The sequence below is a fragment of the Lytechinus pictus genome, chromosome 3 (assembly GCF_037042905.1).
Source record: "Lytechinus pictus isolate F3 Inbred chromosome 3, Lp3.0, whole genome shotgun sequence".
NCBI classification, from domain to species: domain Eukaryota; kingdom Metazoa; phylum Echinodermata; class Echinoidea; order Temnopleuroida; family Toxopneustidae; genus Lytechinus; species Lytechinus pictus.
The window spans coordinates 28,672,130-28,685,423 of record NC_087247.1 but is presented as its reverse complement, the minus strand read 5'-3'; the positions used below and the strand labels follow the sequence as shown (position 1 = coordinate 28,685,423).

Sequence of the window (13,294 nt, the reverse complement as noted above, 5' to 3'; positions counted from 1 at the left end):
ATAAAAGAGCCCTTATCTTGAAAAACTATGATAACTTAATAATTTGTCAACTTGTAACTCCCACTCACCCGTAAGAAGATAACGTATTACTGTCATTGACTCTAGATTGGATATCACTTTTCAATTAACCTCCTACAAGCCGAGCAGTTATCACTTGTAGATCCGGTAAATTATACTTGTCATGGTAATTCAATTGGAATGTCTAAAGTCGGTGTAATCTGTCATTGATCTCCTTCCTGCGCTACATGTACATCCAGGATCCAATTAAACTCAAAACTTCATCTTTTCTCTACTTTCCTCAACCTCGTCTCTCCTCGAACATGGACCAATCTTGACAGTTTAATATATCCCTCACCCTCCCCTCACGGCACGGCTCTTAATTTCATTAACCGGGGCTGTCGGAGCGTGTAACTCGCTCCTCTGGCGTGATGCACTTTCCAGGCGCTTGCGTTTGTGTTTCGGCAGTGTGGATGTGTCTGGCTGCGCACACGTCAAATCACAATCCTGTCACCCTCCATCAGTCAAAGCTGATAATGCAGTTACCAGGCCAGATATCCCAACCGACAACATTAACTATCGGAAGGAATTCAACAACATTGCGCTGATTACTAATGTGTTGACTTACAGTCAGTACAAGCATAATTAATCCATTTACAATTGTGTTTGAAAATAATTAAATTTAGTAGTTGTGTATAACTTCAGACTCATTTCATGAGAAAGTGTATTGGAATCAACTACATGTTATTCCAATGTAAACACCACAGACTCCAGGCTTTTCAAATGCAGGAATTGCTAATTTTGCAAGGTTTCATTCATTTAGTCAGAAAAAGAGTATTACTAGTAACTTGTTCTTCCCAACTTTATATTCCTTACATTGTATTTGTGGCAAAACAAGCTTATAAGCCTCTAAAGTAAACAGCAAGTTTATAAATTCTTGCATCATTGTGCATCATGCATTATAGAGAAGAAGAGTAAAAGTATTATCTCTCAAGACTTTAACTAGCTGTTATTTGTTATCCAGTACAGAAACTGAAATACATTATAGCCTGGAGCTCAGACTAAAAGCAACATACTGCCAAACCCCTCCACCAATCATCATCGCATCATCTTTCTATTTTGATGACTTGACTTTCATGGCTTGTTCATACTTTCCCCATCTTGAATTTCATCTTTTACAGTTATTGCTCTCTGTCCACATAGCCATACTTTCTACATCCACGCTTCATTCTATTCCTATCTTTGGTGTGTTATTATTTTGTAGATTGTCGGTTTCAGTTTACATGTTCATCACCCTTCTATTATTAAAGGATTTATATTCCTCCAAGTTCATTACTATGGCCTTCCCACCCCCCTGATATACTCTATTTTCCTGTATCCCAGTTTTGTAGAGCATTTCTCTACCCTTTATCGAGCTTGTGTAGATGATGGATTCGCGTGCAATTGGGGTTATGAAAAAGTAATATTACTCACTTATAAATCATGACTTCATGTCAAAGTGGATTTTGAAATTAAATTATGTACCATGGGGATGAAAATAACCTATGAAGTGTAGAGGTCCATTGTACGTGTAGGCCTACTATAGCATGTCAGCTTGTCAGCAGTATACGTAGTCCTACTTGTTGAGCTTTTAGTTTAAAGATAATGTTAATAATAAAAAAAAGAATATGCAACATTTATAGTGCTTACAAGTTCTGCCTACTATTACTCCTGCTATAGTACATCAGCTCTGATAAAGTACCCAGAAATTTGAAAAATATCTTTCTGCCGGGTATCATTTATTCATTTATTATGCTCGGATGGAGTGTGGCAATTGAAGGTAAATGCCTGCAAGTGCTGGGGTAGGATTTGAACCGCAGACCTTGTGATACAAAGACTGGAGAGTTATCTACTGAGCTCCAACACCTTTGTGCTATACACAAATTGTTTGGTTTTTGCCAGGAAAAGTCCTGTGTTCATTCACCAGTTGTTTATGCTTTATTGCTCCCAAATTTTGTGAATGTGTCATTGGAATAAAAGTCTAGTATGAACATGGCTGTAGTAGTATCTCTTTTGACACGAGCTTGTCGTGAGGCGATGAGAGAGGCCAACAGCCTCAAGAATGGCTACCATCTGATGTGGTTGGATTGAAAACTGGTTTGGGTGTCAAATATGTACCAAGGTGACATCTATGATAGACTGGATCTAGGTCTTTGGTCCAAGTCCCAACCTAGTTATTAGGTCTGGAACACGAAGCTAGATCATACAACAAAGTTTTTAATTGGTTTATTATTGAGAGAAACAGTACTGCCAGATGTGTTTACTCTCCAGCTTATTTACATTCAAGGCCACTGATTGGTCCAGTCTCAACTACATTACTAATTACTAATGGAAGGTATCCTCTAGTAATATCTGAATTCAGATTTTGACCTCTATCTTTAGAAAATTATACCACTTTCATTCTGACAGCTAAAGTGGAGTTAATCCGGAATCCAGAAGGAGTTACTCCACTTTGGAGGGCAGTATGAAAATTCTAGGATTATTTTGATCAGGATTCAAAGCAGAGTACTCAACCCATTTCGGGAAGAGGGTTACAAACAGAGATCGTATGCACCAGAAGTGCGGTATCGTCTATCTCGCATGTAACTTCATTCATTTCCGCATGGGAGAGATTTCGCGCACCACACACATGGCGCAAACTTGCTTGGAAATCATGGAAACGACTGCGGATACGCCGCTGTGGAGCTTGCCAGTTTGAAAGGGGGTGTAATGTCGGTCCGCAGTACAAGCGTACCAACTCAATCCGGAGTTACTCTGGAGTAACTCCACTTCGCCTTCAGTATGAAAACACCTTTAGACATGTCAAAATTCATGTTTAATGGGGCCATAGTCTACACTACTGTTTTGTTTGCACATTGTAGGCCTATAACTTTGCAGAAACCTTGATACACTTGTATAATGACCATTTCAACCTCCAGAATAATATTTTGGAAACCATCTCCAGATGCCCATATCATGAAAGAGAGGTCACCGTGTTTCACGGAGCATTAATCAAGCTCATGAATGAAATAAATTTTACACATTCATGAACATCTATAATTGGTGACTTTTGTGGAAAGGGGCTTTTTCCCCCACCAATTTGTCTTCCTGGTTAGAGTTCCCTTTATATGAACAAACCAGCTAATTTCAATCAAGTTCTGTCAATCTAATGCATTGTTCATTGGTTCAAGTTATAAATACATCTTTCAATACACTTTGGAAGAAAAAAAATATCCGGCAAGGTAAAGTATGAAAGGTTCTTGCTCAGACTCATTTGCATTTTGTCAGAAATGCAAATGATATTCTGATTTTCTTACATGCAAGATTTCATCTGTTTTTTTTTATAAATTCCACCGTACCTGCCATTCGTTAAACTGTATTGTATTTAATGAAGGGTTAATCATAATAACCCATATTCAGAACTTTGTTTTAATTTAGATCATGGTCTAACTCTATAATGTTAAAATTATGGAAAGCAAAAAGTGCCAAAAGATTGTTTACATTGTTTGTTTCTTATTTTAACTTTGCTCTTTCCTCATTGATTTACGGTGAATAAAAGTGTTAATTTCCTAACAATAATAAATGATTTGTGTGTCATATGGGCTGATAAATTGAACTTGTACATTATTTTCAGAGATTAGCGTCACAGTTGGCTATCCATAGTTAATCCACAACTTTAAGACCAGAGTTTAAATTAAACTCAAGTTCAAAATAGGGGCCAATGCGTTTCAAACTTATAAACTTATGATTACTATGTTAATTTTCTCTCTCTCTCAGGTAACGTTAGGACACGAGATCGGAGCCGGAGCACCATGTATCAAGTGTGGGGATGCCTGTACAGGCTTAGACCTTCATTTCTGGAGGTAAGAAACCATCACCATAATGTACCAAAATCATTTGTGAATCAAGTGACATTTGATTATACTTTTTCCTCTGAGTAGCCATTTTAAATGAATATTGGTCATGATATCATTTTAATCTTGGATATGGATTCAGCATTGATTCAAGAATGAAGATATTTATAAAATAGATTTGAATTCAGATTAATTTGAAGATTCAGCATATTAGGATTCAGAGTTAGATTCATTTATCGATCCTAATACCTTAGTCACATTTGCTCTACGGTGGCCATACAGCGAGTCAAAAACAGCCATTTTATTAATTTTTATTCAAACCACCTATTACAAACAATGTTAAAACAGCTGTTTTCGATCGGCCTTACAGCCGCCATAGAGCAAATGTGACTGAGGTATTATGAAAACATACATGTAGACATTCATGATCTCCACTGGCAGTACACACAACAAGGATATAAAGTGTATATATAAACATGTAAGACGTGTAATATGAGGCATGGTTAGCTGTGAAAGAATATATAAATCAGCATAAATAGCAAAGTGAAAGGTTTAATCATATATAAAGTGATAAAAGTGATTTAATTTTTAAAGTGATTAAAGATGTTTTATGCATTTCAATGTAAATTATGATGACCAATCTTTCTCTGAAAACATGAATATTTTGAAAATTACAGTATTGTCGTATCTATGTATCTTGGCAGTAAGTGGTACAGTAGTTCATCAATGTTGATGATGGTAATAATTTTTTACCTGACTACTTTTAAGCAGCAAGCAACCAAAGGACTTAAGACTTAAAGGGGAAGTTCACCCTGAAGAAAACTTTGTTGTAAAAATAGCAGAAAAATAGTAAAAAATATTGGTGAAGTTTTGAGGAAAATCTGTTAAAGAGTAAGAAAGTTATTAGAGTTCAAAGTTTTGGATTTGTGACGTCATAAACGAGCAGCTGCCACATGTGTTATGTAATACAAAATGCATGAATTTCAAATTTTGTATGGTTCCCGATGACTTAATTTTGTTTTCTATTCATGATCAGGTGTGAAATGATTTGTTTATTGATATACAAAAGGTACAGTGAAAACCATTTTCAATTTTCTGAGAAAATGACATTTTGTTGATTTTTTACCAATCGCTATGTAGGAATGCTGCTCGCATATGACGTCACAAATCAAATAATTGAAATTCTAATAACTTTTTAATTATTTGATGATTTTTTCTCAAACCTTCGGCAATATCTTTTATTATTTTTTCTGCTATTCTTACAATAAACTTTTTGTCAGGGTGAACATCCCCTTTAAGGTCCTCTCTGAGGGACCTGGTTATGAGGACGAATGCCTTCCCAATGGGCACTTGTAAAACCATCGCTCTACCAACTGAGCTATCTCTATGAATGGCAGTAAATTTTACCATTTGTTATGGCAGATATTGTATGACTACAAAAGGAAACTTTGTTGTAAAAATGGCAGGAAAAAAATAATAAAAAATATTGGTGAAGGTTTTAGGAAAATCCATTAAAAAGTAAGAAAGTTTTTAGAATTTCAATTTAAATTTATTTGTGATGTCATATATGAGCAGCTGCCCCATATGTTATGTAATATTAAATGCATAAATTTCATTTTTAATGGTTCGTGATGACTTATTTTATATTTTCTTTTTAGGAGCGAATGTAAAATCATTTGTGTACTGATATACTGAAGGTACAATAAAAACTATTTTCGATTTCCTGAGAAAGTGACATTTCCTTGCTTTTTACCATGCGATATGTAGGAAAGCTGCTCGCATATGATGTCACAGATCAAAGAATTAGAATTCTAATAACTTTTTTATTCTTTGATCCTCAAACCTTTGCCAATATTTTTTACTATTTTTCTGCTATTTTTTACAATAAAGTTTGTCAGGGTGAATGAACTACCCCTTTAAAAAGCTGCATACAGGGCAAGGAATCATGAATATATTGAACTCTGGCTGATGCATTTAAAGGTGGCTGGCACATTGCTGCTTTAAGAAATGGAGATTTCTTCTGTACTTTTTTGCCAGGAAAATCTGCAAAGTATGCAAGTGCGGCCCTGAGGACCACAAGATTGTCGGCCAAGACAGGGAGCAATTTCGCAAGATTGGACGTCTCTTCGACGAAGCACACACGGTTCGTTATAACTTGAATCGCATGACTGTCAGTCGTACGCAGTACTTGAATGCACCGGAAGAAAAGGAAAAGGAGGAGAACAAGGCAGTTACAAAGAAGGTTGAAAGCAACGTACCAAATGGAGATTCACAGATCACTTTTGAATGGATCCCGCAAGGTGCTACGGTGGAAACGGTAAGTTGTAGTAGATGTTGCATGCAGAGTTTGGAGTGGGAGATATAATGTGTATTCTTGGGGGGGGGGGAGACCCTACAAGGTAAATACAAATTTTTGCAAACATACATGAAACATACACAATGTAAGTGAGACAGCATTTTCAAACAAATGATAAGAAAACAGGAAACAACACATGGGGCCAGCTCATTGATGAAGGCTTGTTTTTTCGTACACGAGGATATTATCAGTAAGTATGTTGAATGGGTAAAATAAATCTGATTACATGTACGAGAGAATGGTCATCCTGCCAGGAGATATCTATGCTTTTATGTGTTTTTTTTCTATTACACAGAAATTAACATGCAGTTGAGACCGTCTTCATGAAATTTAAATTAAAAAAATATATATATTTCAATCATGATTGTGAATATGAATGAAGTTTTTTTAATGGGAATAGGGTTACGTCATAGTCAATTTCTTTTAAGGGAGTTGAGGAAAAACTTTGATTGGAATCTGAATGCCTCTCTGCCTTTGATATTCAAGGGCAGAATTCATGTTTTACTCCCAATGTAATGGACCATTTAGATTTATGATTTAAAAAAAATTGCAATGCTGTACTTCTGTTACAATATTGGCTGGGACAAAAGTAATGACTTAAAGGTAACCTTGGAAAATCATTTCAAAGTTCATTTGAATTACAATTGTAGGCTTTAATGTTTATACTTCTCTCCTTGGTTTGATCTTTCAACCAAATTCATCTTTATTATTACATAGAATTTATTGTCGTTGTTATAAATTATCCCTCATTCTCGATTATCTGTGTATGTATTGTGTATTCTTGTAGATTTCTATGACATGAGGGTACATGTACATGCACAGTGAGGATAGAATTAAGTCATGATGTTATGAGTATGATATTCAAATTATGAAAATTTACAGAGTGACACAATTTTAATGCTGGGTTTATAAATCTGAAGTAGTTCAAGAAATATTTGTTGAGAGAATGTTATAAAGAAACTTAAGTTAATTCATAATTCACCAATGGTTTCTAAACTCTGTTGTTGATTTAATCTTTTTTTAAATTCTTTATTCATTTAGTTTGTCTATTAATCATGATTTTCTCATTCTATAGTTTTGTTTTTGACATACCTTTTCACGTTTTCAGTCACTTTTCTCCAAATGTTTTCCAAATTTGTTGATTTTCATTTTTTTATGAACATTACTGAATTATATTTGTTCTTATTATCCATGGTCATTTTGGATTTATCTGTTGATATATCTAAATGTTTAATGCGTGATTTTTTTTTGTTAATTCCTTTTTGTTATAAAATTAATCTACTTTTTATTTCTATTATTTCATTCTTTATATATTTTGTATTATTTTGTTTCGTATTTTTTAATCCTGCTTCTGAATGCTTCTGTCTGTCCTTCCCCAGTGACTTGAATTCACACAGGGTATTGACTTGAGCTGTTGAGCATCATGATCAGGCTAGGTGTTAGTCCAGCAACACTATCACCTGTCTGAAACACTCTACATACAGAAATGTTTATGGAATGTGAAATTTCTGGTATAGAATTGCAGTCTTGATTTGCTATCACTGGTTTAAAGGAACCTTGGAACAAGTTAGTTTGTTTGAAAACATATAACTCATAGAATTAGATGAAAGAAAGGTTTAGAACAATTGGACAAACAATTAGAAAGTTGTTAGCATTTTAATGTTGATATATTTTCTATAGAGGTCCTCCCTTTGTGATGTCACACATGAGCAAACTCTCCCCTTTGTATACTAAAAAATATTCCAAGACATCCGTTTCTGCACATTCTAATTCTTAGTTTCATTAAACCTCTATCACATCATGTCCTCCTATGAAAAGAACACCTGACCTACAGATAGACTTGGTAATAGTGAGAATTTAATTAAAATATAATGGGGGAGTTGTACAAGTGTAACATTGCACATCTTTATTGCATCGCCAATTTGAGGATGCCTATAAACATTAGTGATTTCAACATTCAAATATATACACATTATTATTGTTCTCAAATTTTCATTGTTCTCATTCTCTGATATTTCTGTTTTTACACAAATTAACTTATTCCAAGGGTTTCTTTCATTCACCTTTAAGCTCACCGTGTTTTGTTATCAGATTCTACAGGATGTGATATGGGTCGGGCACCTGGATCAGAGTCTGACTGAAATGGGAATACCAACCCATGCAGTAGAAGTAGTAGTAGTAGGATGAGGAGGAGGAGGAATTTTAGAGGAGGAAGAGGTGGCACTTTTTCACTATTCACTTATTTTCACTTTATTTACTTCACATGGTTGCCGGGATCATAACGCTTTCAAGTTGGCTCACATTTCTCTGCAAAATAGGGATGGGAAGGAGTTGAGGACTTGAGGAGGTATTCAGAATGTTGTCGGGCCATAGAAATGTTGCAAGACGCAGAGATCGAATATTTTACAAATAATGAATGTTCAGAGTGCAATGGACAGAATACTTCATGAGGTGAAAGATGAAATGATCCATTCAACAAGGCATAGCTGAGTTAAATATGTCATTCATTCCATCTTTCACTGAATGAAGTATTTCGTCCATAACATGGATGAAAACATAATTCATTATTTGGTTTATATGACAACTAAAAAATAGATCCTTGTCATTTGAAATTTATAAATTTTGATGCAAAATATTATCATTCTGTGCTCGGTGTGTTGATTGGTCATTTGATGCATACACATGTGCGCTGCAAACATGAGTATTTTACTTGTGGTGCCTGTGGTCTCGGCACGCACATGCAATGGACAAAATCAATATATAGATCCAAATTGCAAGATGAATGGATCTAAAATTGCAAGGATGATGACGTCATTGTGAAATGGGCTGAATGATTGACATCAAACAACCGATCAAATGACAAGGATCTATCTAGGTGTCATTACTATAATGTACATCCTAAACTGGGATATATGTCCGATTGCAAAAAAAACTTCTTTATAGTAATTGCCATCGATCGTTACTCCCATTGAAACTTGGTTTTCATTTGTCCTTGAGAATTGTTATAATGGTTGTCATTGATAGCATTCAACTTTGAATATGCAATGGTAACTTTTTATGCAAAAGGATATTATAGATCTTAAAAGTTATATCACAAGTTACCCAGCAGCTTTACAAATCAGCAACTTTCTAAACATCAGCAGATTTCCAAACATCAATATAGCTAGTAGTTGTCTTGTTAAAATGCAGACTTAAAAAAAAAGGAAATATCTATTCTTACATTTTATACAACACCTGCGTAGATCCTTGACAGCTGATTGGATGAATGTGGGTCACATGACATTCAGAGGAATTGGCTGTAGCACGCCAACACAAGACAGCCATGCTCGAGCACGAGACCCAGCAGTGCAATAGATCCAAAACTATGAACGTGCGTACCATGGCCTGCTCCTACAAACTAGCTGCATGCGCGTACTCGCATCACTGCGCAGCATACACCACATCACATGCAGGTAATTTTAATAAAGAAAATGCTTAAGTTAGGCCCCAGTAGTAGATCTACTTCTACTAAATTCCAAGACCTACTCCTCCGTAGGCCTAAACTTGTACATAATATAGGTTCATGGCCCAATGTTTGACTAAATTTGGTTATTTGGTCTAGTGAGAATATGCCTAATTATGTGTTGTATAAAACCATGTTTTATTATTCGTGTGGCCATTCAAATATCACATTTGTAGCAAGTTAAAGCAGTAAATTCAACTCTGCTTTGTGTCATTGAATAGAATCTTTCAACTTACACACCCTTTCACACTGATGTAATATTTAGAACGATCACATACTCGTGTATAGAAATTAAATATTTGTATACTATATATTATGGATAATTGATACCAGATCAAACTTTTTTAATTAATGCTCTTTTGTCTTTATGGTGAGAATGCTTGATTGTTCATTTTCCTTGTTTAAGTCCATTTCTTACTACTACAATAGAATATGATAGGCCTATTTACTGTTATTGTAAAGTTATCGTATTCATAGAGCCACAACCAATACCATTTAAAGGCATTATGTATTTCCATACATTCTATATACCCATAGAGTTATACATCGTAGAGGTAGACCCACACCCAACCACAATCCAATGGTATAATATTAAACTGAGGTTACTAGTACTCTAAAACAGCTGGTGATATTGATTTGATCAGCATTTTATCTTGCTATTTCAAGGATTAGACAGTCTTTAATCTTAGTACTTTATCTTATCATGATATGTGATATAAAGATTAATGCATAAATTTAACAATGCAAATGTGTGTATTCCCTTCTCTATGACTTTTTATTATGAAAATATACACATCCATAGTCATTAGAATGTCATATAAGACCATGGAACTATCCCTGACAAGACTGTCACTAGCATGGTTCTTATTACTGGTCATATTGGAAATTTATAGAATCATGATCAAATGGAAAAGCATTCATGCAATGGTTGCATAATTTACATCATAATCGCTAGAGGGTATTCATTTGTCTCGCAATCTACTATGGTCAACAAGGAAATTCGTGATCACTCTCGCAAAAAGTGTTCACTGGCTTTCTAGGAAATTTGTGATCACTCTCGCAAAAAGTGTTCACTAGCTTACAAGTTCACGAGCTTTCGAGTGCCGCTGCAACTCTTTATCAAGTGACGAAAATTATCTGATAACGTAATTATCTGAAATTATCTGATAACTCGAAAGCTCGTGAACTTGTAAGCTAGTGAACACTTTTTGCGAGAGTGATCACGAATTTCCTAGAAAGCCAGTGAACACTTTTTGCGAGAGTGATCACGAATTTCCTTGTTGACCATAGTAGATTGCGAGACAAATGAATACCCTCTAGCGATTATTTCTATCCGCAATAATGAACCTATTTAGTATTAATTTACATCATGTTTGAAATTGAAGAGGTCGACCTGATCAATTATTGTCATAGGGTGTATAATTCCCCATGTTATGAAATCAATAATTGAGGTGGACATTGATTTCAGTTTCTATTTTCAAAATGGTGTTTACAATGTATCTCCCCCCCTGTTTGCTATATATGTCTTTCTCTTCTTATTACAATCTAAACAATATTGAACTCAACAATGAGTTGCATTGGAGATTTACAGTTAATAAGGGCTATATTATTTTTGAGGGGGTGGGTAGGGGGTGAATTGCCCCTGGGTCCTATGTGTGTGGAGGTATGTGTGGGTGTTTTTTTTTTGGGGGGGGGGCGTCTTCTGAAGTCTTGAACCAACTTATTGTGAATAGTTAGTCACCCCTCTTTCACAGCCAATGTACGGTTTGTTTGCAATCTTGGTTTATCTGAAAATGATTCCTTAGTGTGAATAGGGCAAGTTAGTCGTTCCTCTTTTCACATGAAATTGTTGCGCTACTATGTATGACAATCTCCTTTGTTATCTGAAAATCTTTTTTTTTTGTGAATAGGGCAAGTTAGTCACTCCTCTTTCACAGCCAATGTTTATGCTGTGTCAATCTCTTTGGTTTATCTTGGAAGAGGTAAACACTGTCTAAGAATATAAACAATGCCATTAGAAAGATGCATTAGGATAAGAGCCCAGACTGCAGACTTCGTTTTGAACGTCACATGATATCGAAGAAAATGTAAATCATAATTTGTTTCTTTAACATGAATGTGCACATGTATAATTAGCATTATGATTTCTGGGATTGGCCTGACTGAGATTCCATATTCCAAGCAGATAGATGCATTGACACAATCATTGAAATATGATGTAGAATTGAAAATAAAAACTTATTTGAAAGACAATGACAAAGGAAACTAATAAGGAAGAAAATAATTGCAATGGAGGAAATAAATGGTGGATGGCAATCTCTTAAATCAAAAGAGTAACTTAGACTATTTTTGGATTATTTACCATAAAAAAACAAGGAAATATTATTTTTTATATTATTTCATAATGCTCACTCTTTTGATATCTTGTAGCAATTTAAATGCTGAGGCATAATTCTGAATTATCTTTTACTGTAGAAGGGTCAGTGAGGCTGGTCATGACACAAGAGTGTAATGTAGTAGATAATACATCAATTTCATTCATCTGGTATAGGATGGAGCAAGAGAAGACAAATTTAATCACATTTCAGAATATGAGCTCTTCTTACAACCCAAACATTGTTATTGTAATTGTTCCCATGGCAATGTAAATGACATTGACTGGATGTTCCAAATTTCCCGTATCACATCTGATGTGATTTAATTTGTAATCAAATTAAATGGAGTCCTGAGTACTTTAGGAATATGAGTACAGTACAATGTAATTTTAGTGAAGAAAAATGGATGGGAATATACATACAGAGATGATCATTGGTATATTGGCCTACATGTATGTGTTAGGGCATGCAAGTTAGTTTGAGAAGGAAATCAGAATTAAAAATTGGCTGGTACATTGTAGAACTATTGAATCATAATTTAAGGAATATTAATCTTAGGGCATTTAATAGATATCTTTATTGAAAATATTACATGTATTGTAATGCCACTTTAATATTGTTATTGGTTTTGTCATGATCAATTAATTGTGTCAATGGTCCTGAAATGTTTATTGTTGTGGATTATGTGGATAGTTAATAAAAGGGCCGTGCTTCACAAGCAAATTAGAGTTTGGAGGGGGGGGGGGGGTAATTTAAGAACAGCTCTTTTTCTTCATCCTCATCTTTGCATTTACAGGTACAATATTTAAACTAAGACAATATATTATACATGGAGGCCAACACCTACATGTAGTCATATGAAGTCATCTCTTATTTCACAGAAACAAGTTGGCCCATAAATTTGGATCTCATATAGCACCCTTGACCTGAAACCTCTCCTTGCTCCAGTTGTTGATATTTTTGTTGCCCACCTAGAATAGGCAATGGGTAAAAGATAGTCTCGTACAAGGCTGTGAAATTTATTAATCATGTTCAGTGTTGTCGGGATGAAATCCTGGCAGTTTTATAGGCTCTGAGACGATCAATACATTATGACCGTATCCTGGCAAGAAAAACATCCATGGTCATTCATTTGTTTGAAAAAAAAACTAATAACCTACATTTGTATATTGAATATATTAAATAGCTATAG

At 34.9% G+C, this 13,294-nt stretch overlaps 1 protein-coding gene across 1 annotated transcript in view; it reads left to right on the top strand.

Annotated features, from left to right (window-relative positions):
* Window positions 1–2,689: 2,689 nt before the first annotated feature.
* Window positions 2,690–13,294, top strand: part of LOC129255726 (testin-like) — a 28,746-nt gene continuing 18,141 nt past the window's right edge. Inside the window, exons 1-3 of the mRNA XM_054894057.2 lie at window positions 2,690–2,728; window positions 3,793–3,878; window positions 5,907–6,186. Of these exons, the coding sequence (XP_054750032.2) occupies window positions 2,690–2,728; window positions 3,793–3,878; window positions 5,907–6,186 (405 nt within the window). The remainder of the gene's footprint in view (window positions 2,729–3,792; window positions 3,879–5,906; window positions 6,187–13,294) is intronic.